Source organism: Rhinolophus sinicus, chromosome 17 (genome assembly GCF_057876585.1).
Source record: "Rhinolophus sinicus isolate RSI-liver-muscle chromosome 17, RSI-T2T, whole genome shotgun sequence".
NCBI lineage: Eukaryota > Metazoa > Chordata > Mammalia > Chiroptera > Rhinolophidae > Rhinolophus > Rhinolophus sinicus.
Window position 1 is genome coordinate 172,107,826 of NC_142517.1, and position 21,488 is coordinate 172,129,313.

The 21,488-nt window shown below is 35.2% G+C and overlaps 1 protein-coding gene across 1 annotated transcript; it reads left to right on the forward strand.

Moving 5' to 3' along the window:
• The first annotated feature begins 55 nt into the window (after nt 1–55).
• Nucleotides 56–19,673, forward strand: ZC3H15 (zinc finger CCCH-type containing 15). Its single transcript, XM_019754502.3, has 10 exons — nt 56–279; nt 8,391–8,492; nt 12,727–12,838; nt 13,484–13,636; nt 14,041–14,132; nt 15,314–15,496; nt 16,886–17,032; nt 17,184–17,285; nt 18,048–18,171; nt 18,852–19,673. The coding sequence occupies exons 1-10, from the start codon at nt 205–207 to the stop codon at nt 19,040–19,042; spliced, it is 1,281 nt and encodes a 426-aa protein (XP_019610061.2). The 5' UTR covers nt 56–204; the 3' UTR covers nt 19,043–19,673.
• Nucleotides 19,674–21,488: the final 1,815 nt, after the last annotated feature.

Below are 21,488 nucleotides of genomic sequence, written 5' to 3' on the forward strand. Positions count from 1 at the left end.
CGGGCGCTGTTCCTCACTACCCACAATGCTATGCGGCACCGACCTGTCGTAAAGGCCGCGTTTCAGCGGTGAGTGAGCGCCTAGTTTTCCGTGCGGTGCGGCAGCGACGGCGGCCCGCGTCTTCCTCCTTTTCCTGCCGCAGGGACAGATACCCTGACGGTGTCCAGCTGCGCTTAAGTCTGGCCGGTGCCACCTGTCTCCGCGATGCCCCCCAAGAAACAGGCGCAGGCCGGGGGCAGCAAAAAGGCGGAGCAGAAAAAGAAGGAGAAGATTATTGAAGTGAGTACCAGTCCCCTCCCCCACTCACGCCGCGAGCCCTCAGGGAAGCAGCCTCCCGGTTCCCCGCCCCCCGGCCCATGCTCGCGTTGTCCGGAGCCATGTGTCCTTCCGTTTGGCTCTGTGTGGCCCACAGCCCCTTTTCCAGCCCCCTGATGACGCTCTCTGCGTCTCATCGCTATAGTGACGCTGCTGGCGCCCCCGCACCCAGCCTTTGCTTCTCTCACACGCTTGCCTTCATCGACCCCGGTGCGGGACGACAACCCACTCTCCGCCCGGTGCCTGCCACAGGGTTTTATCCTTCACTAGTCCTCAAAATTGTAGACGTTTCTGGGTTTGTGTTTTAAAAAACACGCCGAACGGGCTCGGGCCAGTCTCTTTCAGAAAGGCCGACTCATGACGAGCCTTTGTGTTCCTTTTTACTTTACCCATCAGGTAGGAGTAGTAGTTACTTCTTGGAGCCAACAAATTACTACTTCATGGATTTTTCGGTTTATCTCTAAACTGTTCCAAGTTCCTTAAAGAGTGGAAGCTTCTCTCAGGTGGCAGTCCACGGTCTTCTACATGGAGCTTGCTACGTACATTCTGAATTAAGTTAAAACGAATAACGCTTTAAAAGATTAGGTTTCAGAGTCACTAGCTGTGTTAAGTGCTATACCCGAATCTGTTTATATGTATCTATATAGTATGTACATACCAGTAGATATATTCGTTTAATGCATTGAGAATATAGCTCTTTAGTGGCCAAGGAACGTAATTGACCTTAAATGTTTTCTATTTGTCTTTCAACGACTGTGTTAATGAGTTTCCTTAAGCGAGTGAACTGTATTTGAGATCCTATAAACGAATCAAATAGCCCCCACCGAAGTATTTTTTCCCTTGATTCCGTCTCAAAATAAATAGTTCTTAGTGTGCTTTGGTTGTAACTGGGAAAAGTCATGACCATTTTCCTGCATAAAGTGTATCTGAATAATGGACAGCATTTTATGGAGTAGTTACTTTTTATTGGGATGTAACCAAAATGCATGTGGGGTGTTTTGAAATGAGACGTTTATTTCTGTAACTGATTGTTGTTCTTAATAAAGTGTGCTGATTTGATTTAATTAGCATGCTAATGAAGATTTCTAGTAAGTTTGGTTAAGTTCCAACTCTGAAGCAGCACCTTTATTCTTATTGCCAATTTGTTCTATTTAGAACTGTCATGAAGTAGCTAGCCAGAAGTTGAAAAACATCATGATTGCCACCTTAATACCTGTGTCTGCTAGTATCACGTTTTTGAACAATCTGGGTTCTGGCACATAGGTAGATCTCTGGGGATGGTGATCTAATGGCATTCAGTGCTACGTAAACCAAGGATATTGGGGATGACATTTTGTCATTTTCCTTTACTGAGCTTGAATTGCCTTTACTGACCATGATGCAAAGTAAAACTCCCATATAGATGTGAAATTAAATTTTACATGACTATTTAAAGTATATTTTATGCAACAATGATAATAAAATAGACAATTATAACAACATACTGTAATAAAACATGTGAATGTGGTCTCTCCCCTCTGATAATCTGATAACCTGGATGGCTACTAAGTGACTGGCAGATGGCATATACACCATGGATATGCTGCACGAAGGGATGATTAACATCCCAAGTGGGATGGTGAGAGATTTCATTGTGCTTCTCAGAACTGCACACAATTTAAAAGTTAATAAGTTGTTTATTTCTGGAATTTTCTATTTAATATTTTCAGACAGCAGTTGACTGCGGGTAACTGAAAACAGTAACCAACCACAGATAAGGTGGACTACTTTATATTCAATTATTTGTTTTACTTTTTTTCTTAAAGATTTACTTTTTTAAGGATATTTTTAAAGATGCTTTTTTTTTTATTTTTTATTTTTTAAGATTTTTATTGAGCTATAACTAACAAACAGTATTATGTTTCAGGTGTATGCCATAGTTATTCAACATTTATATACCTAAAAAAGTTATCACCATAAGATAAGTCTAGAACCATCTGACATTGTACAATGCTATCACAATATTATTGACTATATTATGTTGTACATTATTTGTTTTACTTTTAATTAGTAGGACTGGTATTTTTTGTTTAAAGGAATTATATATGAAAGTTATTTGTAGTATCCGTCAACTAAAAATGATAGATATATTATGGCTCTTTTTAACCTGAGGAGAAAGCAATGTTAGTTTCTTCACCGAAGAAAAATGCAAAATAAGATAGTTTCCTTCTTTAGCTGACAGAAAAGATCCTGAGTGGTGAAATTAAGCCTGTATTTTTCCCCCCACATTTAACATACATGATGAATGCTTTTTTTTTGTTAGTTTAATGGTAGTAAGGTTTGCAGACTCAAATGTCCTGCATGGATGTCTGCCACCACTGGAGAGGTACAACAGTATTGTGAATTGTAGTGGTGAGTTGCATCATTTGTTGTAAAGCGAGATTTATAGAGAATATTCTGTTATCCAGCCTGGTGAGAAAACAATATATTCCACTTTATTAAATACTGCAGTGACATGTTAAAAAAATTTCCCTAAGCCCTAGCATGTCTCAATGGCTGTTGCAAGGTACTTAAAAGTTAAATATATTTTATGACAAACTGATAAATGAACATAATTGAAACCGGGTTCATACTGGTTATTGATCTCTATCATAATTTTTGTCAAAAAGTGTTTCTTTATCGTCTATTTTGACTTGTAAGACTAATACTTATTCCAGAGTCCAGTTAATTGTGAGAGATTTTACAGAAATAGTACCTGAAATTTTAAGTTGGTCAAAATTGTAATTATGTAGAACATATGTTTTTAAGCAGCACTTTTGAATAGACTTTAAAATAAGTGATAGCCCTACCTACCTGTCCCCTCTTCTGTACCTCTATTGCTTCCACTGCCACCACCATAGGCACCCACTATAGAAAAACAACATGTAGCTTTTGAGAAGTAAAGAAGGAGTAAAAAGAGGCAAGAGAAACAACATAAATTAATGAAAGAAGCACCCGCTTTGGGGTCAGACCTGGGTTTCAGTCCCACATTTCAAATTAAAATCTCAAACACTAGTTTTAGGCATGTTACATGACCTATCTGAACTACAGTTTCTCATTAGCAAAATGGAGCTAATTCCTGTATTACAGAACTGGGTTAAAGAGATGACATGTAAATAGTGACATAGGGTTCGTGTTCAATAAGTGGTAGCTGTTATTTATCAATATTGTAAGTAAAGAGAAATAATCAGACCGACCTGCACTGTCTATACAGTGTTTATTTTCTGTCTCTTGAAATAATTTCTTTATATTGTCTGCATTTTTTTCCCTCTTTAAACTCCCCAAAATTTCTTGAATTCATTTGTATTAATAGCTATTTTCTTTCTGAAATGAATATATCAAAAAGGGTTATGGTTCTGTTAGACAGTCACATGGTTGTCCCGAATGGCATGTACCATTTGCTTTACTTACAGCTAAATTTTAATAAACTGAAGTCACCTTTGAGAAATAGAAAGTTTGATTATGGTAGGGGCAAATAATCTTTGGGTTTAGGGCAAACAAGTAGAAGATGTCCAGCTGAGAACTTGTAGCTGCAAGGAATTAGCAATACATAGACACCTATGGAAATATGACCCAGGGGTGTATAGGATGGAGAAAGAGAAATGATTGCTGGCAATGAAAAACTTCAGCCTAGGTCAACTGTTGATTTCTTGAAACTGGATTAACTAGCTGCAGTATCCATTCAGCCTGGATGGACAACAAAAATACATTCGACGGTGCATTTGGCGGGGGGAAACTAATGAAGTAAAACAGTGCTAGGCTCTGCTTATCCTAGTGTCCCAAAAGGTAGACCCCAGGTTTCTTGGAGCACTATTCAGTATTGACCTGCCCTCCTGTCCCTTCCTTTTTTCAAACATCTTATGGAGTGGAGGCTGGCCTGTAAAAGAAGCAGGATTACACTGAGGGGTGGGGCACAGAAAGAGTAAGTTTTAAATGAAATCTGGAATTCACTGAATGTTAAAGTTCTTGGAGCCTTAGGGGGCCATCCTTTTCTTAGAATTAGCTGTTTTCTGAACTCCTTTGTATTCCCAAGTCTGAAACACATACACGGTTCATTCCTTATAACCTAACCTCATATCTTCCCCCAAATCCAGGTTAATCTTTAGGTAACGGTCTATACTAATCTAAAGAAAAAGGGAGGAAGCCCTTTTGAAGTATTCCAAATTGCAAACCGTCCTGTTTTTCAAGAGGTGTTGTTGGTATCCTAGATCTACATGTGGCATTCAGAAAGCTTGTTGTGTACCAACGGACCCAATAATCTAACTAGGTTTCTCTGGGAAGTAGATTTTCATGGTGGAAAGAACAAGGACTTTGCTTAGAGTCCAGTGTACCTTGGTTCAGATGTCATCTGTGTCACTTAATAGTTAACATTGACTGAGCCAAGCCAGACGCAATTCTTGGGGTTTTGGGGAATTATAAAGAAGAGAAACAAGCCATCTATAAGTGATAACTTTACATAGCTCCTTTAATTCTCTCAGTGGGCTAAGTATTACTCTTTATACAGTTGAGGAAATGGGCACAGTGGTTAAATAACTTACCTAAAGTTACTAAAATGGCAAGTATCAGAGCCAGGATTCAAACTCAGGAAATCTGGCTCCAGAGTCCTTTCTGTTAACCACTGTTCTGTACTTGTACTGTCTCTCTGGTGAATCTTTTAACTTTCACAATCCTAAGAGGTTAGTGTGATACCCACTTTACAAATAAGAAAACTGGCAAAGAAGGTAATTTGCCCAGTTCCATTTGGGATTAAAATTTAGGCAGAGCTTATACTCTGAAATCATTACACTACGTATACAGCCTGCCCCTTATAACTGTGTTACTTCAAAACAACTAAACATTTCTGAATTTCGTTTTCCGCATTTACAGAGTAAGATAATAGTATATTAAGTATTTTATGGGATTGTTAAGAGGATTCAATAAAATATATATTCAGGAGTTTATGTTTAGTAACTGCTAGATAAATAAGTGTCCTCTATCTGAAAAAAAGTAATTTCTGAGCTCTAAACTAGTTAAAGACTTCACAACTCATTTATCTCTTTAGATTGGTTGTGTGCTAAAGCAGTGAGTGTAATTAAACCTTGAAAACCTGTTTTTCTTCTGTGATCTGGAGCTGATAACACCTCTACTGTTGTTACGAGCACTTTCTTTTCTAGCTTTCTAGGTCCCCTTATGGGACTTTTTTCATTCCTAAGTCTTCATATATTAGTATCTACTTTTCTGTTTGGTCTTTATTCATAGTTTGCTTCTTTATAGTTAAATATGGGGCATAGGTTGAACTCTTCTCTGGTGAGGTATATGCAGATGCTGTTGCATTTTGATCCTGGTAGTATTTTTTATCTAGAGTTCTCCCCTCCACCCTCATAAGAGTTCACTTTGTAAAAGGAAAGTATGGCCTTTCACGCCTGGTTGCTGCATGTGATTCCCCTCCCTCCATATGTCACATTACCCTTGACTATCTTCTAATTGGATTGAGTGTTAAACTTTCTTCTCTATAAAAACAAGGGAATGCAACCACAAAAAATTCATTGCAGAGAATTTCAACTTGTATGTGCCTCCTACCTTTTTTTAAATATTCTTAGGCTATAGAAAATTCGTGTAGAATTTGTAATACGATAGGATATTAAAACATGAGATAGGCGTTTAAGTAGGGAGAATTCAAGTTTTGGTATATAGATGGATATAGATATGAATGAAGAGATACTTCCCAATGAGAAATAACCTTTTAGAACTAAAACCCTCTTAAATTCTGTGATCTTAAGAACTTTGAAAGATCTATGTATTGGTTTTGAGATGCTGTAAAATTATGTTGTGTTGACTTTTCAAGTACTAATCCTTTCAATACTGTTTTCCATTTGCAGCTTATCCACGTAGGTATACCTGGGCTTATTTTACTATAATATAAAACCGGGTCTTTTCTAACATAAGACCCGGTCTTATCTAACATAATATAAGACCGGGTCTTACATTAATTTTTGCTCCAAAAGACGCTTTAGAACTGATTGTCCAGCTAGGTCTTATTTTCGGGGAAACACGGTAGGTATTCTGTACCTATAATACTTCTTGTTACTCTGTCCCTTTCCTTAGAAGTAATACCAAAATGAAGGCTTTAAAATAGCTACTTTATTTCAGATTAAATGTCTCTCAGATGGTCTCAGGTTACTTTCAAAAGTAAAGACCTTTTTGCCTCTTCTTCCTTTCTGAAACCCATCTGTAAACAAGAGAATAAGAAATATTAATTCCATCTTGAAATTAGGAGGCATCTTTAATTTTGAACCTCAGTATATGAAGGTTGTTAGTGGATGGATGAGTTGGTATCTGGCTTAGTAGAGCAGAGTGCTCAGGTGTGAGTGCCTACCTAGCACTGTGCCATTGAGAAGCAAGTAGATTTGTTCTGCAGAATTCTGGAAAAATTCAATAATGGGAGTAGATAATAGTTCTTAACTACCACCATTTAGCCAGATGATCACCCTTACAAGAAACAGGAGAGGAGGGGACAAATCAAGAGGCCTCTCTGCTTCTGGAGCTCTAGGCCCAAAGGAGGTAGTGAGAGGTGGTTAAAATGTGAGCCTGAAAATGGCCACTAAGGAGTCTGTGCAATAAGCCAAGAGACACTCTGTCCCACCCACTCTCTCCTCTAGTCCTTTAAACAGGTTTATTGCTCTCCCAGCTGGAGGATCCTTCTCCAGAGAAACAGACAAGATAGAAAAAAGACTTCAGATACCAGTATTGGTGGTTTCCTGACATCCTTGCTCCCCATTCACCTTAGGGTGAAGCCCCACTAGTCAAGCCTTAGTATTAGTTTAGTTTCCCAGGCCTGCCATGGTAAAATACCACAAACTGGGTGATTTAAAACAATAGAAATTTGTTCTCTCTCAGATATGGAGGCTGAATGTCTGAAATCAAGGTGTAGGCAGCGCCATGCTCCCCCTGAAGGCCCTAAGGAAGATCTTTCCTTGACTTCCTGGTTTCTAGTAGCTTCTGGCAATCCTTGGCATTCCTTGGTATATAGCTGTGTCACCCCAGTCTCTGCCTGTTTCAAATTGCATTCTCTCTCTGTGTGTCCTCTTCTCTTATAAAAATACCAGTCATTGGATGTAGGGCCCACCCTAATCCAGTGTGACCTTAGTTTATGTTATTATATCTGCAAAGGCCTATTTCTAGATAGCTAACATTCTGAGGTTCCAAGTAGACTTGAATTTTGGGGAGAGGCTGTTTAACCCACTATAGCCCCCAAACACTCATGTGTGTGTGATGACTTCTAAATGTTTTTCATACTGCATACTTAATATATAAGAATAGCTAGCTAGAGATCACGATTAGTGCCTTGTAAATAATCAGCATTCCATAAGTGATAACTATTACAGTAATAGCTTTCCCAAATTATATATTAATATTCCAAATTTAAATAACTTTCTAGTTATGTATACTTCAATTTTAATATTTCCATTTTAGCAACAGCTAGGAATGTACACTTTTTAATAGTTTGAATTGTTTAAATTTAATTGTTTTGAGAGGATAACTCTACCCAAAAAACCAGTCCAAAACTTAATGTATCTTCTTAGGCAGTTTTCCCTAAACTGTGTTCAGTAGTGCATAATCCCTCATACTCCAAGAAAAATGCATTCTGAGGTACAATAAGATTTAGAATTGCTGCCTACTGTACCCTTCTGGTAAAGGCTCTAAGATATCTTGTGCTTAAAATTAAAAAACACTGTTAACCAAGCATTTATTTGACTAGGACTTCTTATCGTGCTATAACAATTCGGCATTCCGAACTGATGTTCCAAAACACACTAGAAGAAGCATCATAGAGTAACAGGGTTAATTTTGATAGTTGTAAATATGTATTGAATTTTAAAGATTCCTGGTTGATGTTTTGAGATCATATATTGCTTTGATTTGATGTTTTAGTGTTTTCACTGTCAGTGTATAGCATAGTAAAAAATTATATTCTTACCAATGAGTAAATGAAAAAATGATGTTTAGATAGGACTGAAAAATACTGATAAGAAATTAATATAAATTACTAAGATATTTTTATACTCTTTCTCACTTAGGACAAAACTTTTGGTCTAAAGAATAAGAAAGGAGCAAAGCAACAGAAGTTTATCAAGGCTGTCACTCATCAAGTTAAATTTGGTCAACAAAATCCACGTCAGGTAAATCACTTAAATTTCTCCATTTTCTTCATATGGATGTAATACAACATGTTACATATGAAAAATATTTGGTACTATAACTGTATTTCAAATTGAAATCCTACTCTTCTCTGTATCTTACCTGTGTTACTCAGCAGTACCTCTTAGATGATATTTCTCCAGACATCTTGATATAGCTCCTAATTTAGTCTAATGGTCGCATACTGTTCTACCATGTGGATGTACTGTATCTGCCCATTTCACTGTTTAAAAGTGATCCCTTTGTTTTTAGTTTTCTGACTCTAAGAATGATACTACAGGAAACATCCTTCTACATGTATCTTACATACATTTGTGCTTTTTGTGGTATAAATTGTCTGGTGGCACATTTCTAGATCAAGGGAAATGGATTTCTAGTTTTAATAAATAAGCCTGATCACTTTCCATAGGGGTTGTAATACTTCATATTTTTGTTTTCAGTGCATGAGTTACAGGTACTACAGTTCTTTTTAATGTTCTCCAATCTGACAAGTATAAAGTAATACCTCATTTTCACTTTGTTTCCCTCACTACTGGTGAGTTTGAGCATCATTTCATAAGCTTGTTGGCTATTTGAGTTTGTACTTCTCTGACTTGCCTATTCAAATTCTTTGCTTTTTCTTTCTCTTGTCAATTTATGAGACACCTTTTGTATGCATTATAGATAATTTGTGATGTTTCTGTTACATTTTGCTGTACAACAATTTTTAGATTTTGTATTATCAGATGTTTAGCTTTTCTTTTATATGATTAAAAAGTCTCCCTGCCACTGGATTTGTGTTTTTCCTAGACTTTTGCTAATTATTTTCAGTCTATAATTTTTCATAAAAATGTACATGTCACTTAAGTTTATTTTCTTTCAAATGAATATCCACTTAGTACCAGCATCATTTATCCCACGGAAGTGAAGTACTGCTGTTGACGTATATTAAAGTATCAGATATGTTAGGATCTATTTCTGGATTCTTTATTCTATATATTACCTACCCTTCAAAATCAGTATCACATTGATTTTGATTATAGTCACATATTTTGTTAGCTATTAAGGCAAGTCCTTTCCCCCAAATGTTACTTCTTTTCTATTTTCCTTGGCTTTTCTTAGGCATTTTTCCATATGAATTTTGAAATTATTTTATTCATTGGCAAATCATTAAAAAGTTTAGTTCTGTTTTCTTCAAGTTCTCTAGATTTTTTACTTTCTTGAATTTTATAGACTCAGATCTTTATTTTAAAAAGTACTTTTTTCACCACACTATCTCCTTTTCCTTAACTTTTGGAAACACTTTTTTTTTTTTCATCTGAGAATATCAGGATATATGTTTGTGAGATTGTTAACCCCTATCTGAAACAAATTTCTCTCACACATGCTGTCTACAAATTAGTGCCTCCAACACTTTTCTTTCTCTTATACGCAGCTTGATTGTAGAACCAGAAACTATTGATCCTCCCACACCCATTTTAGTACAAATGTGTGCTCAGGCCTTGGGGTCAGATCAACTTGGGTGTGAATCCCCCTGACTTGTTTGTTACATGACCTTAAATTATTTAGTGACACTTTATCTGTATAGTGGAAGGGCAGTTATCCTTGCAGGGTTCCTATGGTGGTTAAATGAGAATGTAATGTAAATATAGGTGTAAGAAGAAATCACTTTCTTCCCTTATTCAATCCTTTTCCCCCTCCTCCTGTTTTTTCTTCTAGTGCGAAGTATGTTAACTGGTAATTTGAGATATTGTAGACCTGAGAAAGCCATAAAATAAATGTGTGATGGTGTTAGGTTTGGTAGTACATTCAGTATTGTCTTTTTTATGATTTCTTAGATATTTGGGCTTTTATCTGCAAACGTGAGGTACCTAACCACCATATTTAACACTAGAAATGAGCAGCAGTCCTGCTGTTAAAGTTGGGCCAAAGTGCCCCTTCCTAGTCCTTCTGCTGTACAGGTTGACTCTCCACTCTGTCACCTCCAGACGTACCTCTCCACACAGGCAGGGAGTCATTGAGGCCAAGGATGTATGCTCACCCAGATTGTGCACCACGCCTCCCACAATAGCTCAGGGCCTGCAGATGTGATGGTACCCCACGTCCGTCTGAGAGTACAGTGCACTGCAAATAAGCCTGAAGTAGTCAAGGGGGAGGATGTGTGCTAGGAGTGTGGAGAGAGCCTGGATCCATACCACGTCCTCCTCCGCACCTTCCACTTCCCTGCACACGTGGTGGGATGAAACTCTGTATGGGAAAAAAAGGAGCTGGGGTGGACTCTTGCTTTACTGCCATGCGCAGTGTGGAACTCCATGGAACCCCTGAGCGTTTTAAATTTCAACCTGTTCTTCCAGGTCATGAGGTATATTTGTCAATCAAACCATGTTTTATTTAACATTAGTTTGATTTCTAGCATAAATGTTTACCAAAATGTTCTGTAGGTCTCCATTGTACTCTTGCTCTGGACCCCACAGATGTTTGAGATGGGCCTAATGAGCAAATGATACTTTTACTAAAACTGAAAAAGAAATTTTCCCTCATTTTTCTGTTTAAACACATCTACCACACGATCGAAGTCAGGATTTGGAAAGTCTTTAACCTTATTAATAGGATTTGGCCATTCCCTTCTTAAAATTTCTTCTTCCTTGAATACTTTTTTGTCCCAGATTTCTACTTATTTCTTTGATATATCTTGGTTCCTTTAATGGGCTTTTTAGGTCCTGTTGGCTCATTTAATATTGCTGTTCTTCAGGGAACTATCTTCTGCTTTTGTCACTTTTTATGCTGTCCTTGAGTAATCTCATATACACCCACCAAGCCTTTAATTATCTGTAAGCTGCTATTTTTAATATCTTTGTCTCAAAACAGACCCTGTCTCTAGGAGTCAAGATCCATGCTCAGCTGTCTTCTGTGCTCCACCCTGATGCTCTATAAGCATCTCCTATTCAGTATGTCTAAAACCAAGCTCATCTCCACCTTCTACCCTGAAACCTGTTCTTCCTGTATTCCCTGTCTTGTTTAACAGCACTAAGCATACCTATGATAATCCTCCTAGACCCCTCCCTCTCCCTTGCACCTCAGGTTCAGTCAATTAGTCCTATCCAGTCTGCCTCTATAAGAGCTCTCCCTCTCGTTTCTCTATCCTTGCTACTAATGCCTATTTTAAGCTCTTGCATTTTGTTGCCTACAGCAGTTGTCAGCCTCCTAATTGTCTTTGCCTTCATTCTTGGGCTCCTTCTAGTCCACCCTTCACAAAGTTGCCATCGTAATCTTTATAAAAAACAATCTGATTGTGTCACTGGCTGACTTTTAAACCCTTGAGTCTTATTCTGTCCCCTAATGATGCAGTCCAAACTTCTCATTGATGTTTCTTGTACCTTGTTCCTTTTGGTCTTTGTATCTTTTCATTGCCTGGCTCTCTGTATCCCTTTTCTTGTGTATCAGAACAATTCATCCATAAAGTATTAGGTCAATCTAATTTTCTTAGGCATATAGGAGTTTCTTGTTCCCTGAGCATGTGTATTATGTTATAGTTGTTGACATGTCTATCTTCCCACTAGATTCTGAGTTTCTTTAAATAAGCATCTTTGTCTTTTCATCTTTGTATTCCCTGTCATCTAACTTAGGATCCGACATATAAATATTTGGATGAATCCTCTAATCATATTAGGTATGTAAATTGTGTGCCTGGACCTATGTCATATGTCATGTTTGTTTTGTTTAATCTCCCACATTGATTTGGCCCAGTGTTTTTCCACAAGGCTACTACACAGGTATTTTTGGTGGTACAATTCTTTATTGTGTGAGACTGCACATTTCAGGATGTTTGCATCTCTGGTCTTCAAAGTGCACCCACGTATTTCTGGGGAGTGGGTTGTTACAAGAAGAAAATCCTAGGTGAGAATTATTTTGCTAAAAATGCTGGGCATGTAGCAAATGCTTAATAAATGCTTATCGCTATAAGCTTTTGAATATGCTTTTAACTTGGCATGGTATCATTTATAGACTTTTTTTTTAAAGTAACTGCTACAATATTTAGCAGTTTTGTTTTATGGTTTAACCACACAATTTAATGTATACTGAAAGGCCATTGTAAAACTGACACTGAGGTAAGGACTGTATACATATAAATATGCAAATATCTTTTTTACGTTAGTGTTACATATATTATTGTATAATGAAAGCAATTTGATTATACGAAATCAAATTTTTATATTATATCTGGGAATATTACAGGTAGCACAAAGTGAAGCTGAAAAGAAATTGAAGAAAGATGATAAGAAGAAAGAATTGCAAGAGCTAAATGAGCTGTTCAAACCTGTAGTTGCTGCTCAAAAAATAAGTAAAGGTAAACTTTAAATTTTAGAAGCATTATTTTTATCAACTGATTCATCTTTAAAAACTCTTAAATTTGATGTATATTTTCTTTAGCTCATAAGCAAATTGTATCTGCTATGAAAATGATACTCCCTTTGTCAAAATAATCTATATCAATGACTTTCTTATGATTCCTCTATATATGTGTGGACAGCTGTGTCTAACTCTAGCCATTAGCTTCCTACTTAAGGCAAAATTAAAGATTTAGACAGTCTACTACTGGTTGATTTATAAAACCTAAGCTTTGGTAGTAGCCAAGACAAACCTACGGTCATATAAACTGTAACTCCCAAATTCTTAACATTATATCTGCGTTTATATTTCTCTTTTGCCTCCTGCCTCATTAACTGCCAACTAGACAAGTTACTATGAAATAACTTATGTGTTTGTTTGGTTTCATATCTCCTGTCCCCTTTTATGGTAAGAATCAAAAACAAAAATAGATATAAAATGCTATAGAAAGAACTTGAAAAGAAATGTTCTAATACCCGTAAGTAGTATTTTCCTTTCATATCAGGAAAATAACAAGTTAACCCAAAGTAATTTTATCACAGAGAGAAGCATACTTTATGATCTGGCAGATTGAAATACAAATATTATATGCCATTTGATGTAGGTGCAGATCCCAAATCCGTGGTATGTGCATTCTTCAAGCAAGGACAGTGTACTAAAGGAGATAAGTGTAAGTTCTCTCATGACCTGACTCTGGAGAGAAAGGGTGAAAAGCGAAGCGTTTACATTGATGCAAGAGATGAAGAACTTGAAAAAGGTACTTTTAAGAAAACATTTTCATAATGATAAATGTCTTTTACTTTTGGTTTGTTGTTACTAAGATATTTAGTAACTTGAAGAATATTTCACTCTCAGTGGGACTATGTTTGTAAAGAACATTTGTTTTTCATAATCCGAGTTTACTGCATTATGCCATAAATGAAGATGTTTAAAAATCAGTCACTTATTTTGGATTTGTCTCTGACTCTTTCTTATAATGCCACCTCTCATTTGCCTAAATTGTTTAGGATTTTAGTGAATAATCTCACAACACTGTTATTCCTACCTTTGGTATTTTAAAAAATAGTGTTGAGTCGTATAGCTTTCCTGTCTAAGGAGATCTACAATGTGTTCTGTGAACTGGAGATACAATGTTTAGTCTTCATTTCTTTTTTTATTTAGATACTATGGATAATTGGGACGAGAAAAAACTGGAAGAAGTGGTGAACAAGAAGCACGGTGAGGCGGAAAAGAAAAAACCAAAAACTCAAATAGTATGTCCTTTTCTTGAATTGAGTGGTATTTATCACAATTATGTGGCAAAGTGTTTGCTGCTATTTTGTATTGGATTAGTCTTTAAGCTACTGGATCTTTTCATAAAGATAAGGTGCATTGACATTTTTTGGAATTTAGAAGTGTAAGTTATACAAAATTAGATTCTTGTTCAAAAATACCCTTTGAAAAACATGTGACTGAAGTACTTCGAATGCCATTTTCTGAGGTAATCTTACTTTCTCAAATGTGTATGAACACAATCACATATTCAGATAAGAATTCTTTTCTTATTTTTTTTGTGCAGAGTGAATAGAGGGAGAACTGTTAAACTAACCCACTTAATCAGTTTATTCTATTTTAATGGTGGGGAGACGTTTTAAATCACGGGTGAAAATACTGTTACATGTTAATAGCAAAATGAGTTTTTGGTCGGTAGTGACTCTAATATTCCAGGAAATGTGCTTTTAAAAGTTGGCGCCTTATTTCTCAGACCCTGCATTTGTGGTCACAATATTTATATGTAATGCAGTTACAGAGAAATACTTCGCCTGTGCTAGACAAATTCTAATACTAGTTTTAAATCTGTTGTATTTCTTCACAAAAAGAATATTGTTTATTAGTAATTTTTTTCTTTTTATTTGCAAAGTTTATTACCTGAGGCTTCAATACAATTGCATCTGGCACCCATTCATGTTTTGAAGGGTTACTATCCTTTTATACCTTGCTCCATTCTTAGATGTAAGAAATTGCCTGTAATTTCAGGTAATTTGAATACTGTTTATATCATTACTGCATGTGATTAGTTTTTAGCAAAGATCAAACCTAAACAAAATCATTTATAGTTTCTCTTACTTAAAAATCAGACTTCTAGGTTATATTTACAAAGGCTAACCTGAGGCAAGTCCTTTTTGTATAATTCAGAATTTAGAACAATGATGAAAACAAATTTTATATAGATCCTCTCATGGGAATTTACATTTGCATTAAGTATTTTAAGATTTGATTTATATGTATTAATACATTTCTGCACAAAGGGTGCTCTGTACAGAATGGTTAGCCTAAGGATTGAGTGAAATGTATTTGTTCCATATACTTAAGCATTTATGGAACCTTGAAAATGGTTTTACCTTGAAAATGGACTACACTGAGCCATTACTTGTGAATAATATTATCTCTATAGGTGTGCAAGCATTTCCTTGATGCTATTGAAAACAACAAATATGGCTGGTTTTGGGTGTGCCCTGGAGGAGGTGATATTTGCATGTATCGTCATGCACTTCCTCCTGGATTTGTGTTGAAAAAAGATAAAAAGAAAGAAGAGAAAGAAGATGAAATTTCATTAGAAGATCTCATTGAAAGAGAGGTAACTATTATTTTTTTCATACCATAAAAAAAAAAAAAAAACTAAAGCAGTATTTTTTGTGAAATTTTAATATTTACCACTTGGGGGCAGTAACATGTTATGAAAGGGAAAAAATAATGATCTTTTCCCAAAGTTGCCTTACTTTTTAAAAAATGTTTTTGTATGTGTAAAATGTAAACTTAGCCCTAATCATTAGCCAATTAAGACATTAAATTTACGATTATTAAACAGTTTTTTTAAGTACTGGCCACAGGCTAATCAAATAAATTATTTCCATATAGTTGATATACTAGTATATCAGTTCATTTAAATGCTTAGTTAATATTCAAATTGGTTGAACTTGAGGTTTTAGGTGTTTTTTTCTCTGATGTTTCATTTTTTCACCATTGTATTAATCATTAACATTGTATGGAAGGAAACAACTCTACTACAGTCTTGCAGTGGTATGTTTTATTATTATCCCTAGACTCAAGGAGAATAAGTCTCTTTGAAGAACATCTTTAGGTGCTCCTCTCTGGCACAGCACAAAAGAATTTTATTCTACGAGTTGGCAGATAGGGTCACTGAGTTAGCAGATAGGGCTTGTGGGTGTGACACAAAAATATTGAGATTATTGAAAATACTAGATTTAGGGTTGTACATTTCAAACTATTTCCATTTTGCTATTTCCTGCATAATCTAAATATGTTGTGTAAATGTCTAAAGTTGGGATTATATATATTTGTTCTTAAATGGACATACTATTTGGTGTCTCATGCTGGCAGTAATATACTGTAATGGAAAATGTAGACTTTGGAGTCAAGTATGTTCAGGATTGTTTGTATTCTAGTTCTACCACATATTAGTTGTTAAACTTTGGTAGATTTCCCATCACCCTCTGTTTACTTATTTGTGAAGATTAATGTGTTAGCATATGTGTATAAAGCATTAAAAATGAATACCTGGCAGATATTCAGCAAGTATTATTTTTCTATATATGTATTACTCAATTATTGGGCCTGAGGAGCATGTAGTGTTTTGTTTTTGTACTTTTTTCTCTCATTTGCTGAGAAACACTAGTGAAACTTGGATATCATCATGGTGCTTTTCATATTTATTGTTTTCAGCAGTTAACTTACATTAAAATAATTTCTCATGAGAAGTTTTACTCACCTTCAATTTTGAAAAGAAATCTAGTTCAGAATAATATATTTTATTGTGTTTAGAAATGTTGGTAATCTCTGGACGTTCGCTTTGCTCATTGCCATGTAAAAAAAAAATAAATCAGGTTATTCTAAATTTAATGTCCTCATAATACTCACAAGCAAGGACTTAATTGCATTAAGAGAAACCCATTAAATACTATTATAGTTGACTTGGGGAAAAACATTAACTTTTTTATCTTTGCAGCGTTCTGCCCTAGGTCCAAATGTTACCAAAATTACTCTAGAATCTTTTCTTGCCTGGAAGAAAAGGAAAAGACAAGAAAAGATTGATAAACTTGAGCAAGATATGGAAAGAAGAAAAGCAGACTTCAAAGCAGGGAAAGCATTAGTGGTATGTCCCAAATGCTTCTTTATTCTTTCTTTCATTTTATAATTTCTGTGTCATGCAAGAAGTTATCCTTATTTAATGTGCATGTCTAAAATCAGTGATCAAGAAGTGTTTGAATTTTGTCCTTACTTGATATATTTGTGTATCTGAATAGATCAGTGGTCGTGAGGTGTTTGAATTCCGGCCTGAACTGGTTGATGATGATGATGAGGAAGCAGATGACACCCGTTATACCCAGGGGACAGGTGGTGATGAGGTAAGGGGAACCTTTGGCCTCATGTCCTCATGTGCATTGAGAAAGAGGATAGAGTGACAATAGAGCATCAGGGTTGAGTGCCAACTCAGAGGCCTCGTTCAAATCCTGACTCTAACCTGAGAAATTACCTGTACTCTACACCTCCACCTGCATCTGTAATGTGGACATAAGGATAATCCTTACATCACAGGTACTTGTAAAAATTAAATGAATTAATCAGTTCATACTTATATATAGTTCTTTATAGTACTCAGAGCAGTGCCTGGTATACAGTTAAGCACTTAGTTATATTATCTATAATAAGTATGTGTTTTATTCTCCCTCCAAAAGAAAAGGCTTTTCATTTAATGTTTTATACTAAAAAAATTAAAAACGTGGGACAGAGACACTAAAAAGTACAGAGTAGGAAGCAGGAGACAGCAGCAGAATCATTTGGTTGTAAGCAAACCTAGTAATTACACATAGCTGACTGTTTACTTTTTGTGTGGTTATAAAATTTTGACTTCCATATTGGAGTTGAAAAATAAGAATATTGTATTGTGTATGTAAAGTGTGATGTCAGAAGAAGCAGCTTCAAATATGGCATTGCTATTTTTTTAAAGAAGTTTATAGAAATGAATTTTGGCAGTAGTCAGTCATTTGTTTTAACTGGCACTAGCAATAATTTTGTTTCATTGAGATAAATATCAGAGATAAAAGGCAGGTAACTTATGAAAACTGTTCTAATTAGTAAAAACTTTTCTTTTCCATGTATTTTTAAAGGTTGATGATTCAGTGAGTGTAAATGACATAGACTTAAGCCTGTACATCCCTAGAGATGTGGATGAGACAGGTATTACTGTGGCCAGTCTTGAGAGATTCAGCACATATACTTCAGAAAAGGATGGTAAGTGTGCTAACTTTTGTGTAATTCTAAGAAGTAGGCAGCTGTCTAATGGGGTTTAGACTAGGCTTGGCAAACTTAGATGCCTATAGGTACCAGACTGGGTTTCACATAAATGTGTGGTTTGACTGTATATAAAATTAGTGAGTAGTAGAGGCTGTAGAGTGGGTGGCTGGGAGGCTATTGAAGCCATTAACTGAGACTAGAAGGGGGCAAAAATCAGTTGGAGGTGTAGCTAATGAGTTCAGTTTAGGATCTCATGTAGTTGAGATGTTTTGGTTATTAAGAGTGGCATTGTCTATGGTACTGTGGCAACATTTTGCAGGAGGAGAAGGTTTGAAAGTCATCTGTATTGCCAGCTGAATGAATGAATTCACCGACATGCAATACATAGGATGAAACATTCTAGAGCACACAGCATCAGTGTTTTAGAGTAGTGAAAAGGAAAAGCTTGGGAAAGACACTGAGGACAGAGAAAAATTAAGAGAAGAGTTTTAGAAAAATCAAAGAGGGTAAATGAGAAATAATTCTTTGGTTGCAATTAGAGAAGGAATCGTATAAACGGTTCCAGAGTTCGTAGGAAAAGTAAAAGAGCACATGCGGTATCAGACTGTGTCTGTCAGTTACTAATGAAATAGTGTTTTCTGTTTCTAGGCCTTACTGATTTCAGTTTTTATTTTTAGAAAACAAATTAAGTGAAGCTTCCGGAGGTAGGGCTGAAAATGGTGAAAGAAGTGATTTAGAAGAGGACAGCGAAGGGGAGGGACAAGAAAATGGAGCCATCGATGCTGTTCCTGTTGATGAAAATCTTTTTACTGGGGAAGATTTGGATGAACTAGAAGAAGAATTAAACACACTTGATTTAGAAGAATGACACCAAGCAAGTCAATGAAAAAAATTAAGCTGGCTCAGCATGAGTTGAAATTGACTACATTAATTTTTTTCCACCTAGAATTCTTCAACAGGATGTTTATTTCCCATGCTGATATTCTGGAGGGCTCACTCTCCTTCAAAAAAGGAATATTCTCCCTACGTCTTGTCTTCTGACTTTGGCTACATCTCATAGTAAGTTCAGAGTAGTTCATGATAAATTGAAAATATAATGGTCATTGCAGAAAATGATTGATTGTGTAACTGTCCACTCAAGTAGGAAGTGTAACTGCTTTTCCAGCTTTTGATTTTCATTGGGCATGTGTTGTTACAAGAAAAACATAAATTTAAATTTAAAGTACCCTTTATTTAATTCAGTTTTTAATGAATGATTTTATTTCTTTTGTATTTATATGTTTAAAAGGCTGCCTAAAATATGAGTGCTGTACTTCATAAAGGAAACTGCATATGCAGATTCAGTATTGTATCTTTTTGAACAATTAGATGGACATTTAAAATGAAACTTCTTTAATCTGGCAGGATCAGCTGCAATGCCATGTTAATCTGTTTTAAACTTTTCCCTCTTTTTTGCCAGTAAAGTTGTAAATAAAGACCATCATACATTAAAATTCAAATATGGGCCTTATTTTTTTTTTTTTAAGTTTTCTGTGAAAGTTTTCTTAGCATTTCTAGCTTGAGAATTTGAACTATTGTTACAGTTAACTATCACAGAAAGCACAGACATTTTAAAGAGTTCTCTTAATACTCGATTACAGAACTATAGAGTATTAACAATATATTAACACTAATACTTAGCCTAGAAAAGAGACAATATAGGTGATGTTATATGAAAGAATTATTCTTGAATTGGTAGGTCATCAACCTAATTAAATATCACCTACAGTTAAAGCAAATACTACTGAAGCATCATTGTGGTGATCCATGGTGTTACAAAAGTACATACTGAAGTTTGTATTTGAAAGTGTGAACAAATCCACCAGAAAACTGAGCTGAGGCCTTTGACATTGAAATACACTGAAATATTTGAGTAATACATTTAAAGTGGGCATGATTTGCTAGTGACATATATAGCACTAGTTATACCTTTTTATTGTTTTTTAATGTAAGTGTATTTCCAAATATTAATACAGTGCTTCTTCTGTTATTTGCAAACATAAATTGACTTTAAGGCAGCTAATATATAATAATAGCACTAAAATGTCAAGTGTCTTGGGTCCTAATCTCATTTCTGCCTCAGAGAGTTGCATGATTTTTAAATCTTTGAGTCTTAGTTTCTTTGCACATGAAATTTAAAGTGCTTCAGAATTATAGAGCCTAAGAAAACGTGATTGTGAATCTTTTTAAATGATAACATCAAAGTCAATAAAGAAATTGACTTCTTAGCTGTTCAGTCCAAGTACTATCATTGGCATTTTTCAAATGTAGATCATGACCCAAGTTTACTTCCCATTTACAATGAAATTACTTAAATACTTTGTATATAAAAAGACAGCTTAAGTTTTAAAGTTTTTATCTATGAAAGATTGTTCTATTTTTTTTATATAAAAGGTTTTAAATGTTATTTAGTGCATTTTTAATCATGAAACATTTAAAATAATCTAAAGAGCTTAAATCTTTCTAAGCTATAACCCAAGCAATCTTTTTTATCTATTTCTGAAACCATTGAAAATTTTTCCCAAGAATTATCTCATAAAAGTTAGAATCCATTTACTTTAGACCTTAAGTTGTTTTTTTTTAAAATGTATATAAGGTAGGCCCATGTAAACAAAAGTATGCTAAAGGCTTTTAGTTGTTTAATTTAAAATATTACTACCTTACAGAAAACAGGTGATTTTAAAAACCAAGTTTTCTTTAATAAGTGAGTCAAAGGGAAAATGCTGCAGTGTGGAGGTTACTTTTTAATCCCTACACTTCTTTAAATTTACATTGGCCTTCATCTATCTTGCCCTTAATTTTATTTTATTACAAATACAATGTATGCTCAGAACGCGAAAGTATTTTAATCTGAAATAAATCAAAAGATAAAATTGTGTTTTAAAGTAACATAGTACTTTAAAACATAGTACTTTAGTACATAGTTACTTCTAAAGTAACATAGTACATTTCAGAGGCCAGTAGGTATAATTTATGTATTGTTCACAGTAGTTACCTCCTATTAGTAGGGTGAATCTGAACTTGGCTCTTCTTTTTTTAAACCCATTTATACATAACTTTAATTTTAAATAGTTTTTCCTTACAAATTGCTCTTTCATGTAATTCCCATTGTTAACATAAGTAGATCTCGTAATCTAATTTCACTTACGTAACTTAATTTTGTTGTAAAACGTTTCTGGTTTAGAAATTTAGAAACTTAAATGTAAGCCTTCCACAGGAGGCTTTCACTTAACTTTCTTATAGTCTGTAAAATGAGATAATTTCCCTAAACGTAA